The sequence below is a fragment of the Bacillus rossius genome, chromosome 1 (genome assembly GCF_032445375.1).
Source record: "Bacillus rossius redtenbacheri isolate Brsri chromosome 1, Brsri_v3, whole genome shotgun sequence".
NCBI classification, from domain to species: Eukaryota; Metazoa; Arthropoda; class Insecta; order Phasmatodea; family Bacillidae; genus Bacillus; species Bacillus rossius.
In genome coordinates, this window is record NC_086330.1 from 332,887,519 (window position 1) to 332,909,712 (window position 22,194).

A 22,194-nucleotide genomic window follows, 5' to 3' on the forward strand; every position below is an offset into this window, starting at 1 on the left:
TGTTGATGTTATGTCCCTCATTTGTGCATAACCTTGTCCCGTTATCAGCATGCCGGTAGTTCAAGCATCATTAATATTCATCTGAAATTGTTTTGATGGGTTCTCTGTATTTAGTGTTTCAACTGTTCCACACATTGAACACCGAAAGTAAAAAAATGCTCTGCATTCTTTGTCTTGCTTCTTTAAAGAATTCCATGTTGCTGAAAGAGCAGTTGGCATATTTTTGAAATTTGCGAAAACAGGCCTTTCACATCGAAAATCCTGCGACCATGTAGTTCAGGTTCTAATATATCCATTGAGTCATTGGCTGTGCAATCAGGTTCCCCAGTCCCTATCTCCACTTCTTCTGAAACACCTCTATAGGGAGCCGAATCTTTATTTGGTGTTGGTGGTAATGATGTAATATCATTTGAAAATTCTGATCGCGAATTTAAGTCTGTTATTTCAGATGAACAAGAAGTTTCGGCAAATAATTCTATCAATTTTGTTGTCCCATGAGCACTTCTTTGTGGCGTAGAAAACCATTTAGAGCAGCCCACCCCATCTGCAGGTTTTGGACTTGCGGAATATATTGAAACAACGGGAATATCATGAGACCTAAAACAGAATATTTTTACATAGGTATAATATAAATATTTACATCATAATGTGTATTTCTATAAAACTAGCTGTACAAGAAATGAAAATTTAAAATTTAAATATGATTTAAGCTACAGTGAAAATATCTTTCACCTGGTTACTAAAAACAATGTTACTCGAAACGATGTAAATGAAGTATCTTGTAACTTTGAGTGAAAGGTATACGAGTCGTGTATTCGCTAGATTATACAGGACTTTAGCACAATGGGACGTGCTGTATGCTATGTGTGTTGTACACTGTGTAGTTAGTTTTTTTGTTCACCTTCCCTTTCTCTCCCCCCCCCCCCCCCCCCCCCAATTCACCCGATAAAATACCGAAGGGAAGGGCTGAAATGTTTGCTTTTTTATTTATTAGTATGTTTTAATGATGTTTACATATATTGTGTATTTATGTCTGCAGTTGGTTAGAATTAGTCTTGCCTGTGGAGATTTTCGCTACTAAAAGTTTATTCGTTTTTAAATTGTATTTGTTATTTTTTTTGTGGTAATGGTCAGTGTCACGAAGGTATTATATTAGTAAATGATGGCATGCCTATGTAGGGTGGAGCATTAAATAATGTTTTTATTCTTAGGATTGTGAAGATAAAAGTAACACATGCTGAGCTCATCAGAAAAGTATTCACAGCTTCCCCTGTAAATAAATAAGGCAACTGTTAATTGTATACTGTTAAAATCATCTCCTTTCTTGTCGTCGTAACACTATCGCGCTATAGCCTTCTTCCCTCGCCTTGGATCATGTGGAATTTTCATGGCAGTGAAATCAGCTGCAGTACTGAGCCTACACTGACAGGGCAGACCGTTCCTCCGTCAGACGAACCCCACCGGAGCTCGCGCACACAAACAACCCAGATCGCGAAGGGAACTAAAGAGGACGCCAAGAAGGGGCGGAAGCAGAAACAGCCCCCCACCCCTCACCCAGTAGAGTGAGAGGTAGTTCTCTCGCGCGCTTTGTCTGCGGGTACGGCGGGGTCTGGAGGGCGCCACATGCTGGTCAGCACATTGACACAAAACATGCGATAGGAAATCACAAATTTCTCGAAATTTAATGCTGTGACATGGTGCAAACTATACATGCGATGGATGACAAAAGAATGATACATGTTCCTGCGGTGGATTTCTTTAAAAATATTCAAAACCACGAGTTCTGTCGGCATCTTAAAATACGTTATTTTGCCGTTTTCAGCATGCAATATTATTATGACATATGTATTCTAGATCGATGCAGACACCGCAGGGACATAGAATGTATTTTAATCTCTTTTATTTATATAAAAAAAATTGCGCAGGTCAAACAGTTTCTTCATAAAACGTAAACTGCTGAACGTCTACAACACATTTGATGTAACATGTAGGCGGGCCCCTTAACAGCCAAGAATTAGATATAAATGTTACTGACATTGAATCAGCACCTCAGAGGAAACAAAGCATTGAGGTCATAAATTTGTCAAACAATTCTTTAGAATTTTTGGACGATTCCATGTTTAAATATAATACATTCTTAAAGAATATCACAGCCTCTTATAATTCAATTAATCAAATAAATAATGGCACTTTTAATAACACGAGATATCTAATACTGTTAGAATTGAACGACAATGAACTAGTTGTATTAAATGTGAGTATATTTAAAAATCTAACACGCTTACAATATTTAGCGTTGGATAGAAACCGTATGGAATTTATAGAATACAGCACATTTCAAGACCTAAAAGCACTGGAGTTTCTACTCCTTTCAAATAACAGACTAAAAAAATTTGACACAATTCATTTGTCCAGATATTTGAAAGTCATATCACTGAGTAATAATCATATTATAACAAGCAACTCAAGTGCTCTTAAACTTAACAGAATGGAGTCATATTTTTTCAGCTATAATCCGATGAAGAATGTTATTGTAGACGATTTCTTTTATTTGGAATCGCTTAGTATTTTAGTGCTAGATCACACAAATATACACGAGTTCAGCACAGAGGCATTCAAGAACACTAAACATCTTTTATATCTTAAAATGAGAAGAAGCTGTGTCCACTCGCTCTCGGGCCGCCATTTCCACAACTTGCGGGAGCTTCTCGTCCTGGACATCAGCAGGCCAAGAACTCACGGTTGTGCTCCGGGAACAGACTATGTTCTGAGCTGGAAGAACATCACCCTGATAAACTCTTGGTTCGAACAGCCATATCTTCAGTACCTGTCAAGGAACCAAGTAATAGACAACATCTTCTTGTCTGCAACATGGAAACTCGACTTGTGCTCAGAAGAAACTGAACTGCCACAAACTGTTATTAGTCCAGACGCTCTACAGTTCTTCAGCTTGCAGTATATTTCTTGGGAGTGATATATTGTTTCTGGAACACAGATATTTAATATTTATTGACTATCGCATCAAAAAATTTTTTTAGCATGCCAACGAAGTACCTATACCTTAACGCAAGTACATTTTCAACTATAAATTTGATAAAAATAATACTCGACAATTTTTTTAGCTATAAGAAAACAATCTTCAGGAAGTAAGAACATATGTAAATATACAACATTCATGTAAACCTGGGCAATTTTAGCTACCTATATAATTGTGTTACTAAATTATGTTCTAGAATCATAGGTACACGTTTTTACAGTCGAGGTACATAGTTCAAAAAGATTGTCTATTATAATTCTATCAGTTGATAATTTGTATTAGACATATTTTACATTCTATCTCACATCAACCACCGAACTCGATGCAGCCATGGAAAAAAAAATATATAAACGTATATATAAAAAAAATTTTTTTGGCTGTGATAACTAATTCACCCTAAACTGCTAGCCAAGATTTGTATAGAACACAGCTGACTGTGTAATTTCTTTTTCTGTTTCTATAGGCTTGTTCTTGAAAAGAGATCAAACAACTGAATACACTGTTAAAAAATAGTCACCTAAAATATACGAATAACGCTGGTCAAAAATTATCCAGGGAAGTTCGTGAATTTACGTTTATCTTCTTAAGTTTACCGGTGCTGCGTTAAAGTGTTATATAATTTAATGAAAATTTAATTTTTTTAAAAATTTTATTTTAAAGGAAAAATTTTGAATGAGTGTTTTGAAAATACATTTGTTGTGTTTTAACAAAAACATTACCTCATATAATTTTTACTTCTAAGAAGAGGTAATTGAAAGACGTCAGCTTAGTTTCAGTAATATTTGTCAACAAATGTTTTTTATATCATTTCTTATTGAACATTGCACATATCTTAATGATATACTTTGTTATTAGTACTGACCGACTGCTACAAATAGTTTCTCCTGTGTAATAATAATTGTTGTTTATTACTGAATAATTACTTGTTCTCTTAGAATGACTGTTAGGGGTGTGCGAAGCTTCGAGTAATCGAAGTCGAATCGAAGATATTTTTTTCCTTCGACTTTGGCTTCGACAAAAATGAACTTCGAGTGGAAAAGTCGAAGATTTTTGCCAGAAACGTTTGGCCCACTATTTGGATCAATATGTATATACTGCCAAAATATATTTGCGGCGGGTAATTTCCCGATTATGTATACAGCAAATTCTCTCTAGTACGTCCCTCTTGTTAACGTACAATCCAGTATAACGTATAAAGCCGCCGGCAGTGGCGTAGCGTGCCATCTCGGCGCCTGGGGCGGGAGACCCATTTTGCCGCCCCCATTCTATAGGTGCTTACTTAAAATTAAATTTCACATGCAATGAGGTACCTTTTATTGAAGTTAAAATAGGATGAGCGGTTTTACAAGCGGATTCTACGGGCCTTATGAGCAGCGAAGTCAGAAATAACTTTGTCAAAATCAATATTAGCAGCCAATTCTTGTTCAATCGACAATATAGCCAAGTTTGATAGTCTAGCGGAGCTCATAGTAGATCTGAGGTAATTTTTTATTAGCTTCAACTTCGAAAAACTTCTCTCACAACTTGCAACACTAATCGCCAAAGTCAAATATATACGAATCAAGATGACTATATTTGGAACCAAAATTCCGAGATTCAGTTTTTGAATGAACTGGAGGAGCTCCAGTGGTCCATTACCACTTATATGTTCCTCTGATTCAGAACAGGCAACAACAACAAACTGCTAAAAACTCTTCCGCTCCATCTGAAACTCGTCCTTGTCGATGTCTTCTAATACATGGGAAAGATCACACTCGAACTTGCTGTCCAAAAGTTTCGCTGGCATCAAAAATCCGAACTTGTCCGATATTTCTTGAATTTGCTGGAATCGAGTCGTCATTTCTTGAATGATCTTGTCGAATGATGCGGTAATCTCTCGACGGATTTCCTGTTCGTGAGACAAAGCTGCATCTTCAGAAGATTCATCGCCATGCATGCGTTTTTTCCTGCGAATTCTTCTCGTTTTGAGTTCGATTCCGAGTTTTTCGCAGAGAGTCTTAGCAAAGTCAATTGCTTCTTGCACGAAACGGTCTCTACTTTCCACTAAGAGGGTTTTCAAAGCGCAGAGTTTCTGAGCACACTTATCCACACTTAGTCCTCGTTGCTGCAGGTAAATCTGTGCGTCATCTACTTCAGGTAGCACTGCAGCCCAAAAGCCAAGAAAAGTTAGGAAGTTAAATGACTGCATGGCTGTCAGGAGAAGACTGGCTCCCGATCTTGTTTCGGAAGTTTGAGATGAATCTGTTAATTGTTCCAGTACCTCAAGAACTACCTCAAACTTATTTTTAAGCATCTTGACAGCTACATGTCTAGCGCTCAAGCGCGTTTCAGTGACTCGTTTTAATGCTTGACCTGTGACGGCAACCAAAGCGTTCCATCGAACAATTGATGCGGAAAAGAAGGCAAACAGCTTCTCCAGAGTTCCAAAAAATGTCACGGAATCCACTGATTCAGAAGCAGCGTGTACCCCAGCCAAGTTTAGTGAGTGGTTTGTGCATGCAACGAATATAGCTTTCGGATTCGGTGCTTTAATCCGGGCTTGAACTCCATTGTGGATCCCTGACATTGTGGCAGCATTGTCATAAGCCTGTCCTCTCAGATTCTGTATGTCCAGTCCGTCTAATGTTATCTTCGCGATTATATCGTTGCTGAGATCTTCTGCATTTTTTCCTTTTGGTTCGAAAAGTCAATGAAAGATTCTACCACGGCGACTTTTTCTCCTTCGATATGTACGTATCGCAGAACTTGGCTCATTTGGTCATTGTGGGAGATGACTGGTGTGCTGTCGAAGATTACGCAATAATATTTAGCTTCTTGAATACGACGGATGATGGTGGATCGAACTTGCTGTCCCAGTAAGTTTATAAATTCATTCTGGGTTTCTGGAGATAGATACGAAACTGAGACTCTTGCTCCCAGCTTTATCTTTGTCAGGTGTTCCATTAGAAGAGGGTCGTATTTAGCTAGGAGGTGCACTAACTCCAGAAAGTTCCCGCGATTGCCACTATCATCTCCTCGAATGTCTTCTCGATGTCCTCTGAAGGCCAGATTCTGTTTGGCTAAGAACTGGATAATATTCAGCAACCTGTACAGTACATCCCTCCACTTCTTCTCCTCACTTTCGAAAACTTCTTGTTGTTTCTGATCGATGGTTGCTTTACAGTTCAGGCGAACTTCCAACTCCTTCCATTTCAAGAAGCTCTGTTCATGGCCTAGGCTATTTTCATGGTCTCCTATTCTTGGATTTAGCTTCCACCATTTGTTGAATCCTTCTTCAGATGCGAAGTTAGAGCCGGAATTGCCAAACAGCTTGCAAGAAAAACAATACAAGGATTGCTTCAAAGGCGAGTACACCATCCATGTTCGGAGAACCTTTTCGCCGTTAGATAATGGTTTGTAGAACCACTCTTTGGTTAGTTTTCGGGTACCGCCTTTCGTTGAAGTCCCTGAGCGAACAACATCGGCAAATTTGGAATCGATGTGCTGTACTGAGTCAGATCCGCGACATACTAGAAGCGTTCTTACTTCGTCGGTCATAGGAGAAGGCCAGCAACCTACATCGTCGAGATTCACATCTTTGATTTCGGCAGGAGCAGAAGGCACGATTTCAATTATGTCTTCTTTGGCAACATTCACTTTTTCTGCAGGCTTATGACTAGATGCTTGAGGTACTTTTAATGAGTCGACTTCATCTTGACCCTGCTCTGTGGTGGGACCAGAACTACTTCCAACTGCGACGGCAGGTACGTCTTCTTCTTGTACCTGTAAAATAAGTTATGTATTCCCATGAATATTGGCCGGAGGACACGTTCGAATTTCAAATAAGTATTTTATCTATCACAAAACAAAAGTGGTTTTGGTGACGGCGCGGTTTGCCGGGCTTATAGGAAAATTTACAAACAAAATTGATTTTGTATGGCAGCTACCTTTTTTAGAGTTTCCCGGTAAAAACTGACTGAGTAAGCCATGTTATAGATGTTATTAAAAGATAAAATGACGAGAAATTTGAGAAAAATCGTTGGCGCCATTTTTGAGCTAAATGAAAAATTATGTTTTCTTTGTATGACAGGTACCATAAATAATCAAGATATCCAAAAACAAAAAAAAAATATTCCTAGACTACTACTAGATTTACAAAACATCCCCTATTGAAGTTTTAAATTCAAGTAGCAGGACAAAATTCAGTCGTAAACTTAAAAAGATGTACCTTAACTCAATGTAATTTATGTTAATATACTCCATACTTTTTAAACAAAAATCAATGTTCAAACAGCTATTTGAGCAATTTTAAGTGTATTATAAAATAAGATTTAATGTACGAGTGTGACTCCGTACTCGCAGACAAACCTAGGTGAATAGGTTTTGCGAGACTAATGTAAGAAATATTGTAACTTTTGTAAACAATAAATAAATAATAATAATAATAATAATAATAATTTAGGAGTTTTACTGTGTCCCGGTTTGCGGAAGTTGTTTGGTTTGCCCTGGGTTAAGGTCAAACTTTACAGTACAATGCGTAGTACTAAATTCAATGTAGGCAGAATACGGAAAATACCACAAGTGAAATTCACCACAGCTAACGGGGGGTTTTTGTTGTCAGAATGCGTCGTACGGGTACCTATTAGAATGGGCGAGTTTACCTGGAAATACGAGTGCTATGTACTCGATGATATAAATTATCCTGTAATTTTAGGGATAGATTTTTTGTCTCATACACAGGCGATAGTTGATTTTCGTCGATGCTCAAGCAACTGGAAAAAGTTCAAATCACTGCTCAGCGGCTGAAGTTGACTCGAGCCCAGTGAAAGTTAGAACGATGTCCTTCTTGGCCAAGGTCACTCCCGAGAACGGATGGAGCTCCAGAGGAGGAAGGGGTGTGTCCTCGTGAGGACTCACTTGGTACGTCTTCAGGATGTGCACCAGGCCGGTCTTCACTTGCATCAGGCCGAACCGCATGCCTGAGGACAAAGGACGATAGGGCCTACCGTAGCCTCGTGCAATGGAGACGAGATCTCAGAAGGGAGGGAGGGATGACAAACAGGAGCCCACACGAATGAGCTCAGGTGTACACAAGAAGTCTATGAGGCCAAATAAACTTACATCTCAGGTAGATCTTTAGTCCATGCTACTTCTTCTCGACAAACTTATTTGAATTTAAATCACTAAAAAAAAAAAACCATCTTTATAAATAAGGTGATATTTTGCACACATATTTATTGTACACTGCAGTCTTTTATAGTGTATGTTTACCTCTGTGGTTCTCTGAAAAGTTCATGTAGAGCACTCTGGAGCACCAAAGATACACCTCTACCAAATATGTATTAAATCACAGACGACTACTCTGCAGCCAATGAACTGGTCGCATTTGGCCGGGTATACAGATAAGTATGGTGTCTATCCTAAAGGATGTTGAACACGCAAATTTTACCACTTCCCAGTCATTACTCACCGATGCACTTCCTTGGCCCTTCACCGAACGGCAGGTGGGCAAAGTTCGATCGTTTTCCCTTGTTCTCGTCGCTGAACCTCTCGGGATCGAACTTTTCCGGGTCGGGGTAGATGTCAGGGTCATAGTGAATGCCGTGTGAAGGAACGATAACCACTGTTCCCTTTTTTAAAGTGATGTCAGTACCTTCGATTGTGTAGTCCGAAAGACATTCTCTGTCTATGAATGACAGAGGCGAGTACTTGCGAAGGGACTCTGCAAAAGATAAGGATAAATGCAGCTTACAGTCATTACATTCGGAATGTGATGGGTGAGTACATGCATCACACCTATGATTTTGTTTCTGAAATCCATATCAATAACTTAAGGATTTCTTGTAAAATACACATTTCATGTGATCTCGCTCAGTCCGGATACAGGTGAAAAATAAAGGACAGAAGGAAGCAGCTAATCAAACACAGAGTATATAATTCAGTAAAACTATTTCCATCGAACATGACAAGGCAAAAGTAATGCATTTAGAAGCTTTGTAACATTTTCAATGCTTGATTTCAAATACCAGACTCCAGCACATTTTCATACAGATTTGCTGCAATCACTTGTTACAACAATATCGAAACAAACCACTCACAATGGTTAGAGATTGACCTCAGGTGACAGTGACAGATTATAAAAGTAATATGTCACTGGGAGCGAGGATGAGAAATTTTTGTAACAAACCCGAAAATCAACCTGTCAACTACGGCGGTATTTTGACGGTCATTAAAACAAGATTCTCTTTGCTTTAAATTTCATTATAGGTATAACTGAAATTGTAGTTGCATGTTTATATCTCCATAACTCTTTTAATTTTTCAAATTTTAAGTAATTAAAAACATTACGCACATGACGAACGTCACACAGCCACAGCGTATCTCTGCGACGACTGAACTCCCATAGTGGTCACATCCCGGAGCTAATACCAGTAAGATCTGTCTGCAGTACAACCTGTATCCCTAAAACTATTCAGGCCGTGTAAAAGCCAGTTCCTCACCTGCGACCACCATGTCCAGGTAGCTCATCTCGGCCAAGGCGACGTACGTGACCTTGGATCCGTGCTTCTCAAGGACGTCTTCCATCTCCCTCCGCAGCCTGTCCTGGACGGGCGGGTTCAAGGCCAGCTCGTACAAGGTGAAGGTCAGGACGCTGGAAGATGTTTCGTAGCCGGCGAATATGAAGATGAAGGCTTGGGCGACGATGTCATCCTCATCCAGGGCTGGAACATACATTTACAACAAGGCCATGTCACTTGTCGACGATCTTCAACGGTTTACACTTTACACCAGTAAGGATGACTCACAAAAATGTGTATAAGCCAAACGGTTAGCAAGTAGTCAGTAGACCGAAAGTCTGAGAAACGTCTGTCGATCAAACGATTTTCGGTCTAATGCCATGCTAAAGAACCAAACTTCACCTTGGATCTGAAATTTATTAGTTTTTTTTCATCAATGTTCTGGAATAATATAAAATTGTCAGAGATGGACAAAGGGTGAAACAATGAAATGGAACAATGTAAGAATTCACTGGCAGAGGAAATTGGACTACCACGATAAAACCCATACTAGCTCTTGGGAACATCCACTTGTGGAAAATTACAGGCTTGACACGTGTATTGAAACGTAAACTGATCGTTTGGATGAGAGGTAAGTGATTTGACCATTCACCCACTCTTGGTTACCAGAAAGTAGGATATTTATGAATTTTAATTTAACATTTTATTGTTGCAAAGTTTTTTTAATACACTTGGTGATTTACTGTATGCATAAGCGCAAGAAGAGTAGGCTTATGGTAGTTTACAGGCCCTGGAGACAAAGTTAAATACATTAAATACTCGTTATGCACTATATAACTAGAATATTACCAAAACAACAATTTTCACTCCATGGAAATATTTTTCAAGTTTCTGCAACCCTGTTATGTCATGCATTTGTAAATATATTTTTAAAGTACATTATACCTTTTGAATGGTTAAATGTTTAATGAAAAACAGAGTAATAAAATAGTGCTACTGTAAGATATTTTCGCTGTAAAAAAATTCCCCTACAAATCCAAGTTCTGGTTGCACCGCTGTTGTATGTCAACTGCAAGAAATTGTTCACAAAATTACCAGGTAGTGTATGGATGTAATTTAATGTTACAAACGGTAACGATGTTGCTGTTTATTCCATGCTACCTCTCCTATATTTGTTCAAGTTATATGTTTAAAGTGTAGTAAATTAACCATACTTTAATGATACATTTCTAATACAAAGTTTGTAAAAAAAATCGAAGAAAAAAATCGCGAGCAAATCTTCCAGTACTTGCCAGAGAAGTGTAACATGTAACTTCGGTAACGAGAAAAAAACACACTTATAATACGAAACTCGGACAAGAAATATAACATTGAGTTCTTTAAAGTAAAGCCGATCGTGATAAATACATACGCAAATTGTGTTATCATCTACATTTATTGACGTGAATTGCACATAGTTTCCACACCCACCACTCGAATTAGTTTCCGGAGCAGCTAGGTCAACTATTGGATCATTTGATTAGCAGACCGAAGTCAGTTTGCACTTTAGTAACAGAATTTACTTACTGACATCAGAGCCGTCGGTTCTAGAGACTTCCACGTTCATGTATCTGCTGTCCTGCTTGATCTCCTCCTGGTCCTTCTCGTCTTCTGCACGCACCTCCCCGTCCTGCCGGAGCTGCATCAGGAGGTCCACGAAGTCCTTGCGGACAATCCCACTGGCCTTCCGGTGGTCCACCATGTCCCAGAACGTCCTCCGGACGAAGTCTGTGACGCCGACGTCGAAGGCTTTCGCGTGGACGAACTTCTGCAGCCAGGGAGTGAAAATGATGATCGCGCCGAGCAGCATCTGGAGACCTTTGGGTTCCAGCAACATTTTCATCTTGGAGATGAACTCGCAGTCGGGGTTCTCCAGGGCGTTCGCGTTGATGCCGAAGGAGCAAGACGCGATGGCGTCCATGGTGTACCTGGCCATTGCGTCCTTCACTACAACAGGCCTCCCTGTGAAGAAGAAATATCTCTCAGCTTCGGGGAAGTCCCTGCCCCTACAGTCATCCTCTCTGAACAATAAAATACAGACACATAATGAGGAAATATCAATATACAACTGCACAAAGCTGAAAAATCAATATTAAGTCGGCGGGAAACTTAAAATTGTGCTCCAATTGACTCGGAGATGTGCAAAGAGTAGGTGCCATCATTCGTTTCTTTGAGCAGCGTGTAAATTAATAAATTGCTCAATGATGCAATGACAAACCGATGGTACATTCTATTAAAACTACGAACTATTTCAGGAGAAGAAAATGATCTTTTATTACAAGCAATTGGTTCTAAAAGCTTCCTATAAAAAAGTAAAAAAAAAAAGTATTAAGTGATCATATGCACCAATTTCATTTTTTAATTATACGGTTAAGTAGTTTGTTTAAATGAATCAGTTTTTGAAGACATGCATGGTCCTTGAGATATGATTTACCTTCGGAGACCTCCTGGTCGATGTGTCTGACCAGCTTCTTGCTGCAGTCTTCCACCAACTGCAGCATCCTCCTGATCTTGCCCGAGGTGAAGGTCGGGGTCATCTTGATCCTCAGGTGCTTCCACTTCTTGCCTTTCGCCGCGACGAGGCTCTTGGCGAATAAGGGGTCGAACTTCTCCGGGGGCATGAAGAACCTGTTGAGGAACGCGTGCGCGTCCTTGGTCAGCACTCGGCGCACCAGGTCCAGGTCTCGCAGCACCAGCACCGGCTTGCCGAGGAGGAACATCCCGACGACCCTGTGGCCGGCGGCTTCCCTGTACAGCCTCCTGAACAGGTCCACCAGGCCTTCCCTCCGAGAGAACACTCCCCCGAGGTTCCCGACGAACAGCGAGGGCTCGGCGTAGTGGACACCCCGGGTCTTCCAGTGTCTGAACGCGTTCCAGAAGTACAGATACAGCACGGCGAAGATCCCAGCGAAAGCTGCCGTTGTGTAGTAAACGATGGCACTGAGAATTGTATCCATTGCGGTGTTGTCGATTCCTCTCAATTTCTGCAAGGTGGAAAAAAAAAAGTTATTTAGTTTTCTCACAATCACAACACTAACAGATAGAAGCCGGTCCCGAATAGAAACGACACAATATGTTCAGGGAATAAATTATATAAGATACACATTACATTAGAGGCCCTGATAGTTCCCACTATGGACTGAGCACACACATTCCTCTGTATGTCCTTGGGGTGAGGGGGCAGGAGCCACGGTGGCCATCTTGGATTACGTCACTTACAGTGGCAAAAATCCAAAATTTTCCCTTTCCGAGGGAAAATTGCCCTTTTCAAGAAAATATTCCCCCTTTTTCCCCCTGAAAAATATCCCGGGGTACAAACTCCTCAAGGAAGGGAGGGGGGGGGGGGGCAAAGCTCCTCAACGAGGGTCGATTCTCCTCTTTTGTATAGTGCCAGGGCCAATAAAGCTGACCTCACCATGTTCATCCATTTCCCATTCGTGCTCAGGTGGTTTTCTTGGTCAGACGACCCCGACGCAGTGTGCTGCATGTGTGTGTATTGTCATCACAGCCACTGCGGGCCTCGTGGTCCGTGTGCCAGAGCCGAGCATCGAACCAAGACCCCGTGAGGAGTCCCAGGCTGCGGAGTGCCGCCCACTGCCTCTTGACGTGGAACAGAATTCACGTTGGATGTCTGTGGAAAAAAGATACTGACTTTCTTTTAGAGTGTTGTTGAATTATTTTTCTTCGGCGGGGTCGCGGTCGGGACACGAACCCAAGTGCTGCTGAGGGCAATGCGGTGAAAGAAAGAAGTGGGAGGAAAGAAATGGGTGAGATTTGGATTCCTGTTTCAGAAAGGTAAACAGAAAATAAAGGACGGTGTGCAAAAAAGACAGCCTTACGTGATAACGTCATAAGAAAACATTGATGAAAAATTGCCTACTTTTTAATTTTCTATTATTATTTACAGTTTTTGCAAATTTAATTTAAATAATTTGTTTAGATATAATCACGAACAATTAGTTATAGAAACAAACTGAAATCAAATTAATGTCAATATATTGTTAATTTGAAATCACGAAATTGGACAAATAAATCAAATTTTTTAAATTGCTGCTTTTAAAAAGCCCGCCTTAACCTGTTTGCTATAATAGAAGATTTTCTCGCGCGGTGGTTGGCCGATTCTTGCACGCTCGGCTCAGGCGGAACGTGACAATGAGTCGTGCTTTTTCGTGCGTGCAGCCGGCGTTCATCGATTTATAAGGTGTTATCACGTCAAAAAAAAATAATTGTGCCACTGAAATTCCACATTGTTTTTCTCCCAGCGGTACCCTCCACGACCGTGGACGTCCACCGTGTCTTGTGTCGCAACACGTGTGTCCATGACCAGCCCTGTGGCCTCGCTAGCTCTGCTGACGGGCGGAGGGCGTGGTATGTACCTCTGTGGGTCCCCGGCATTGGCGTAGCTGTGTTCATAAAGTTGCGGGGGACAAATAATGATTTTGATGTCATGTAAACCCATTCCCCTCTGACTAAGACGGGGGGTCCGGGGGGTCCTCCACTGGAAAATTTTGATTTTAAAAGTGCAAAATAGCGCTTTTTAAGCAATTTTTGTATCCAACCATTGGATACATCGATGTTAAAATTATTATTGTTTCCTTAAGATAAAATTTGATGAGTGAAGAAATTACAAATAAAGTTGGGCAGAATAATATTATAAAATAAAAATATCACAGTCTACAAAGTTGGGGGGGGGGGGGGGACAGTCCCCTCCACCCAAAAAGTTCAGGGGGACACGTCCCCCCTGTCCCCCTCCGGTTCCTACGCCCCTGGTCCCCGGGGACATCCGTGGCCCGCTCCGGCTGGAGCAGCGAGTAGAGGTCACGTAGAGGCCCCGACTACTGCTGTTGGAGCCTGCGTACAAGCAGCTATGGACCTTCGTGCACTTCTCAAACAGCTTCCGCTGTACCAAGCTTGAGCATGCAGTTTGCCGTGTTGGTTAAATGTAGTAATAAATACTTTTATTTACCTATTTTTTAAAAAAAACGTGAATTTTTTATGACTGAATAATTTGAAAAAAAAAATCGCATTTTCGGTGTTTAAAAACCGTCATAATAATGACACAATTTATTGCCAGGAGCATGGGTAACTGCCTGGCCAAGTTTTCCACGATGTAGGAAATCATCCACAAAAAATACGTACGATATAAACCGAAATTTTCATTTAAATAGCCAGCAGAACACGAAACCTCCAAAGGACCAGTGTCTATCAGTGTTCCATCACGAGAGAGAACACTTTTATTTCAACTAAAATTTGAAATCTAATGTAGATTTGGTGGCTAAATATTCAACCGATTATTTGACAAATATATTGACAAAAACACCCGACTTTGCACTTGGTTTATAGTTAACAGAAAAATAGATGTTTGAGAAATTAACATTTGGAGTACTGGGCAATAGTTTTCTGAACAAAACGCCGTTGAGAACGAATATGCTTATAGAATCGGATATTGTTCAGTTAGCATAAAACTACTGATAAGTTCGGCGCGACACACTGCCCTATCGAGCCATTTTTTTTTTTTTTTTTTTTCGCGTTCTACCATCTACACCTTGACCCTTAAAAACATTTTTTTAAAAACTAAGTTAGCGTTTAATCCAAATAAAATATGTATATAAGTGAGTCATAGTTGTTTTTTTTAATGTTCTATAGGTTAATGAATCACATAATTAAAAAACATAATAATTATTACAGCCCCCTCACATTTCCTCCTGCTAGTACTATGAGTAGGTACTATCAAGCAATTACATTAATTTCTAACTTTGAGACGAAAGTATAAAATGGTTTCACAATTGGCAAAATAACGGTGACAAAATAAAAATAATATTTTTTTTGTGTGTTTTTCAAGGTAAAGTACATCCTGTTCCACTATCACTTATCTCGAGAACTTATAACTCACATTCTTCACATTCCGAGCAATATGCTCTTGCGCAATAGTAGTATACGAATGTATTTCCGGGCACAGGGTCCAGGGTCCGGTGCCTGGTGCCGAGCCACATCTCTGAATGTGACGTCACGGCGGCCATCTTGGACTCAAAAATTCGCCCAAAATTCCTCAAAATTCGCCAAAATTTTCATTTTCGTGGAAAAAATTACGTCAAAAAATCTCAAAAAATCCCACAATTCAAAAATTAGGATTTCGAAAATCCTCAAAAGTCGCTTTGCCCTAGAAAGAACCCAAATTCCTAAAAGAGGCTTAAGCATCCTTATAGCAAGCTGCTCTAAGCATCTGACGTCATCTAGGATTATTACCGCCATCTTGGATTATGACATCACAGTTACAATTTCCGTTATGTCCACCATATTTAAAATCGTTATTTATTATCCGATATTAATAAAAAAATTAAAATTTATAAAAAAATTCATTTAATAAAAATTTAGTAAAAAATATTTAAAAAACAAACATTTACGACGCGGAGCTCGGAGTCCTCGGTTCGAACCCGGTGAGGGCAAAAAAATAAAAATGACAACAGATCCTTCCTCCACAGTAGCCATCGACAGACTGACCCCCACCACTTATGTCAAAGTATATATATCGTCACCTAGTATGACGTCATGTCCGCAATCTTGTCTTCGTATGCTGGAAGCCACAATCTTGTTATCGACTACAAGAGTGCGCTGACGCCATGTTAGTTTAATTCTTACCAGCTAGAGTGCAATAATAATTTATTATTACTGTGACACCCGCCATCTTGGAATTGTGTAATTATTTAGCTAGAAATTCGGGAAACATTCCAAAATTCATTAAATAAATTGGCAATAAATATACTGATTGATTCGCTCGATTCATGTCCTTGGTTCGATCCCTGGATAATGCAAAACATTTAATTTTATATAAAAAATAATAATTTCAATAAACCACGTTCACAATTCTTATAGAGACTTTAAATCCTCTACTACCATCATTCTATAATCCTTTACGACCGTCATCGTGGAAATTCTTAATAATTAACCTAGAAATTCAGGAAAAAGTTCAAAATTCATTAAATAAATTTGCAAACAATATACTGATTAATTAATTGGATCGACTAAGGTCCTTGGTACAAACCTGGAAGAAGCTAAAAATAATCATAATTCTTAGGTAAAAATGCCTCAAAAAATGACAGGTTCAAAAATAAAACACAAGTTCTTTTACAAACATAATATTTATTACATAATTTCTATTCTACAACAGGATCACTTTCGAAAGCCAGCAATCTTATAATCATTTAGCCCTGCATAGAAGCGAAATGACTAATTCTTAGCTCCAATCGGTTTATACTAGACAGAGACCAACCAGAACCGTTACTAACATAGTCCTCTTCTTCTTGACAGAGTTTCTGGGCACCGTGTTTAACAGTTTGCTTCTCATCGTCAGAACTGTAAATTGTAACAGCCGATGTCTTGAGAGAATTTCTTCTCTAGGTCCTCGGAATGGATACGATTTACCATATAAACAGTTCAGTCACAAGTTATAATTTAATTTCCGTACGTCGTTACTTCATAAGTAAGCTGATTGATTATGTTCCACCTAATATCCTCAAGAAAAATAAGAATGTATTTAGCTTCAAATGCTTAAGACAGCTCCAAATGCTCCAAATGCTTAAGACAGCTCCAAATGGCTCCAACAGCTCCAAATGGCTCCAAATGCTCCAAACGGTCTCCAAATGCTTGACAGCTCCAAATGGCTCCAACAGCTCCAAATGCTCCAAATGGCTCCAACAGCTCTTAATGCTCCAAAAGGTTCCAACAGCTCCAACAGCCTCCAAATGCTCCAACAGCCTCCAAATGCTTAAGACAGCTCCAAATGCTCCAAAAGGCTCCAAATGCTACAACAGCCTCCAAATGCTCCAAAAGGCTCCAAATGCCTCAAAAGGCTCCAAATGCTCCAACAGCTCCAAATGGCTCCAAATGCTTCAAAAGGCTCCAAATGCTCCAACAGCTCCACATGGCTCCAAATGCTCCAAATGCTCCAACAGCTCCATCTTCAATCGGTTCCAACTTGTTCCAATTACTTTTCTTATCGAACTTGGCATGATTACTGACATGTCTTTATTAGTATACATTTTGACTGGCAGTGGTAACGTTTTTTACACCTTTAAGTTATAAGTTTTATTTAGAAATCAGATTTCGATAAATGGTAGATACCATCTGGAAAAAAAATATATTAATTTATCTTCAAGTTTATACACATACATTTAATTTAAGCCATTATTGTATGTAGCCAGCTTCCCTCAGTTCTTTGAGTATGAAGGATATTTCTTTAATGTTCGAATAGTTTCCTGCACAAAGCGATCCATGTAGTAGTCGTAGCCTGTTAACCAATATGTTAGGATCTTCCCATGAGGTGTAATCAATCTCTTCTGCTGCGTTCATCATCCTTGCATGTTTATAATAAATATTATTATCTCTGGTGTCTAAACAAAATCGGCTAGCTTGTGGACGTCTCATTGTAGTGCAAAGTTAGAGTTCCAATACAGGCCAGATTGCTATATCAAAACGTCATCACTGTAGATACTGTAGCAAGGTGTTTACCTCTAGAAATAATGCTAAACGACATGAGAGAAGCGAGTGTAGTTTGGGTCCTTGTCAAAAACCATTTCATTGCAGTCAGTGTCAGAAATCCTTTGGTAGAAGATATTACTTGGATAGACATTACAAGACCTGTACAATTAAGATGAATAAAGATAACGAAGACTGGGCTACAACATCGCGGAAGAGGAACGAAGGCGAAAAAGCTAATTCTAAAATTACTGATCTAGATCCAGATAATAATTTAAAATTTAAAACAAACGAAGGAAGTTGTAACCACATTAGAAATGAAAAGATATTTACTCCAATATCTAGTCGTCTCCATGAAAATGTGAAAAATGGAGAACCACCTGAAGCTTACAAGGTCGAAGACTTTGATGAATCATCTGAAGCTGGCATGATTGAAGATTGTGGTGACACATCTGAGGCTGACATGATTGAGTACTGTACTGAAGCACCTAAAGCAGGCAAGATCAAAGACTGTGATGGCGGTCTGAGACCAAAACGATGGAAACGACGTAATAAAATAAATAATCCTGATCAAGTTTGTGAACTGACATGATTGAAGACTGTGGTGACACATCAGAAGCTGGCATGAACGAATACTGTGCTGACACATCTAAGGCTGACATGATTGAGTACTGTGCTAAAGCACCAAAAGCATGCAAGAGCGAAGACTGTGATGATGGCTTGAGACCAAAACGATGGAAACGTCGTAATAAAATAAATTATCCTGATCAAGCTTGTAATAATCACTGGCACGATGACGAAAGCGACCTTGTGGTTGGTGTTAAAACGATAGACACCAGAGACAATAATATTTATTATAAACATGCAAGGATGATGAACGCAGCAGAAGAGATTGATTATACCTCATGGGAAGATCCTAACATATTGGTTGACAGGCTACGACTACTACATGGATCGCTTTGTGCAGGAAACTATTCGAACATTAAAGAAATATCCTTCATACTCAAAGAACTGAGGGAAGCTGGCTACATACAATAATGGCTTAAATTAAATGTATGTGTATAAACTTGAAGATAAATTAATATATTTTTTTCCGATGGTATCTACCATTTATCGAAATCTGATTTCTAAATAAAACTTATAACTTAAAGGTGTAAAAAACGTTACCACTGCCAGTCAAAATGTATACTAATAAAGACATGTCAGTAATCATGCCAAGTTCGATAAGAAAAGTAATTGGAATAAGTTGGAACCGATTGAAGATGGAGCTGTTGGAGCATTTGGAGCCTTTTGGAGCATTTGGAGCCATGTGGAGCTGTTGGAGCATTTGGAGCCTTTTGAAGCATTTGGAGCCTTTTGGAGCTGCTGGAGCCATTTGGAGCATTTGGAGCTGTGTTAAGCATTTGGAGGCTGTTGGAGCATTTGGAGCCTTTTTGGAGCTGTTGGAGCCATTTGGAGCATTTGGAGCATTTGGAGCCTTTTGAAGCATTTGGAGCCTTTTGGAGAATTTGGAGGCTGTTGTAGCATTTGGAGCCTTTTGGAGCATTTGGAGCTGTCTTAAGCAGAAGAAATAGAGAAGAAATTCTCTCAAGACATTGGCTGTTACAATTTACAGTTCTGACGATGAGAAGCAAACTGTTAAACACGGTGCCCAGAAACTCTGTCAAGAAGAGGAGGACTATGTTAGTAACGGTTCTGGTTGGTCTCTGTCTAGTATAAACCGATTGGAGCTAAGAATTAGTCATTTCGCTTCTATGCAGGGCTAAATGATTATAAGATTGCTGGCTTTCGCAAGTGATCCTGTAGTAGAATAGAAATTATGTAATAAATATTATGTTTGTAAAAATACTTGTGTTTTATTTTCGAACCTGTCATTTTTTGAGGCATTTTTACCTAAGAATTATGATTATTTCTAGCTTCTTCCAGGTTCGTACCAAGGACCTTAGTCGATCCAATTAATTAATCAGTGTATTGTTTGCAAATTTATTTAATGAATTTTGAACTTTTTCCTGAATTTCTAGGTTAATTATTAAGAATTTCCACGATGACGGTCGTAAAGGATTATAGAATGATGGTAGTAGAGGATTTAAAGTCTCTATAAGAATTGTGAACGTGGTTTATTGAAATTATTATTTTTTATATAAAATTAAATGTTTTGCATTATCCAGGGATCGAACCAAGGACATGAATCGAGCGAATCAATCAGTATATTTATTGCCAATTTATTTAATGAATTTTGGAATGTTTCCCGAATTTCTAGCTAAATAATTACACAATTCCAAGATGGCGGGTGTCACAGTAATAATAAATTATTATTGCACTCTAGCTGGTAAGAATTAAACTAACATGGCGTCAGCGCACTCTTGTAGTCGATAACAAGATTGTGGCTTCCAGCATACGAAGACAAGATTGCGGACATGACGTCATACTAGGTGACGATATATATACTTTGACATAAGTGGTGGGGGTCAGTCTGTCGATGGCTACTGTGGAGGAAGGATCTGTTGTCATTTTTATTTTTTTGCCCTCACCAGGTTCGAACCGAGGACTCCGAGCTCCGTGTCGTAAATGTTTGTTTTTTAAATATTTTTTACTAAATTTTTATTAAATGAATTTTTTTATAAATTTTAATTTTTTTTATTAATATCAGTAGGTAAATATAGTTCATATGAGGGCAGAGGAGGGGGGAGGGGGAGCCGGGGAGCCACGGCGAACATCTTGGATTACGTCACTTCCGGCGGCCATCTTGGATTACGTCACTTCCGGCGGCCATCTTGGATTACGTCACTTCCTGAGGCCATCTTGGATTATGTCACTTCCGGCGGCCATATTGGATTACGTCACTTTCGGCGGCCATTTTGTTTTATCCGCCATTTTGTTTTCTAGAACATTCCGACATTTCAAGTTTCGTACGCCATCTTGAAAATCTTTATTTATTATCCGATTTTAATGAAACAAATTAAAAATTTATAAAAAATTAAATAATCAAAATTTTAAAATAAAATTTAAAAAATATATTATTTAATAAAATTTTAATTAAAAAACCTACGCATCAAACACCCCACTCCTCTACATTACGAATACACCATCTAGCACCCCGCTCCTCTGTTACAATGACATCATCATCGAACACCCCACTCATTCCTGTTACAATTTTTCGTTACACCACATTCTTTAAAATAAATTTATTATCAAAATAAAAAAATATATACCATCGTTGTCTGCGGAGGCAGCCATCTTATTAAGTGGAAACCGCCATCTTGATTTCATCTGATGGATGTCGTCATCAGGTGTAGGTTTATGAAGTACATTAGTGTATATAAGGCCAAGTTTCAACTCTCTACCAACATTTTTATGAACCTTATAAGCCAAAATCCACAAAAATCCAGTCATTTTGTTGTTAACATCATTTTTTTCATAAAGTCTTATCATTTATAGGTTTTAACTAAAATATATGTTATTAATACTATCGTTGTGGATGCGATAGTTAAAGTAATAATAATTTTAAAAACATTTATCACTCCATCTTAGGGGACCAGAAATTTTTCAGAGTCCTAACTCACAAGTAATATTCTCTTCTCATGTTTGCGTACTCGTGTTTTAAAAGCTGCATGGAAGCAGATATTTTAATGTTTGTGTATAATTACATTTCACCATTCTGTAAGACATTTATAAGTATCAGTACCTCGTGGGATATTGGTTCTATATTAAAAATAATAAGCAATATGTAGGTAAAATTGTATTTACTAAATTAAGAACATATTTTACACAACCAAAATGGAGCAAAAACAGAAACTACACATCAAAAAACTGAAAATTTACAACAAAAATGGAAACTATACATCAAAAACATAAACTGTACAACAAAAATGGAAAACTGTACAACAAAAATGGAAACTGTACAGCAAAAACATAAACTGTACAACAAAATGAAAACTATAAAACACAAAACAGAAAAGCTATACAACAAATGGAAACAACTACCAAACTGCCAAACTATTTAAATCAAAAACTATTTTACAAAAAAAAAATTATTCGTCGCCTCCAACATATCCGTGGGGGACTGTGTGGATACCATCTTCACAGATCAGTCGTTTGTCGTCCTCCCACGTTATGGCCAGCTTATTGCTGTACTCAGTATAGAGT

General features: G+C 38.9%; 1 protein-coding gene across 7 annotated transcripts in view; it reads right to left on the reverse strand.

Moving 5' to 3' along the window:
• Positions 1 to 948: 948 nt before the first annotated feature.
• LOC134528057 (cytochrome P450 6j1-like) overlaps positions 949 to 22,194 on the reverse strand; it is a 42,187-nt gene continuing 20,941 nt past the window's right edge. The window contains exons 2-7 of one of the 7 annotated variants that reach the window (XR_010074342.1): positions 12,008 to 12,557; positions 11,101 to 11,535; positions 9,517 to 9,738; positions 8,487 to 8,738; positions 7,753 to 7,995; positions 949 to 6,799 (exon numbers count right to left, since the gene is read on the reverse strand). Coding sequence is in view for 3 of the 7 variants with exons in the window: in XM_063361272.1 (XP_063217342.1) it covers positions 7,805 to 7,995; positions 8,487 to 8,738; positions 9,517 to 9,738; positions 11,101 to 11,535; positions 12,008 to 12,530 (1,623 nt within the window). In the remaining 4 variants the exon portion in view is untranslated. Of the gene's footprint in view, positions 7,996 to 8,486; positions 8,739 to 9,516; positions 9,739 to 11,100; positions 11,536 to 12,007; positions 12,558 to 22,194 lie in introns of all 7 variants that reach the window. The other 6 variants (XR_010074340.1, XM_063361274.1, XR_010074341.1 and 3 more) reach the window with 6 other exon arrangements.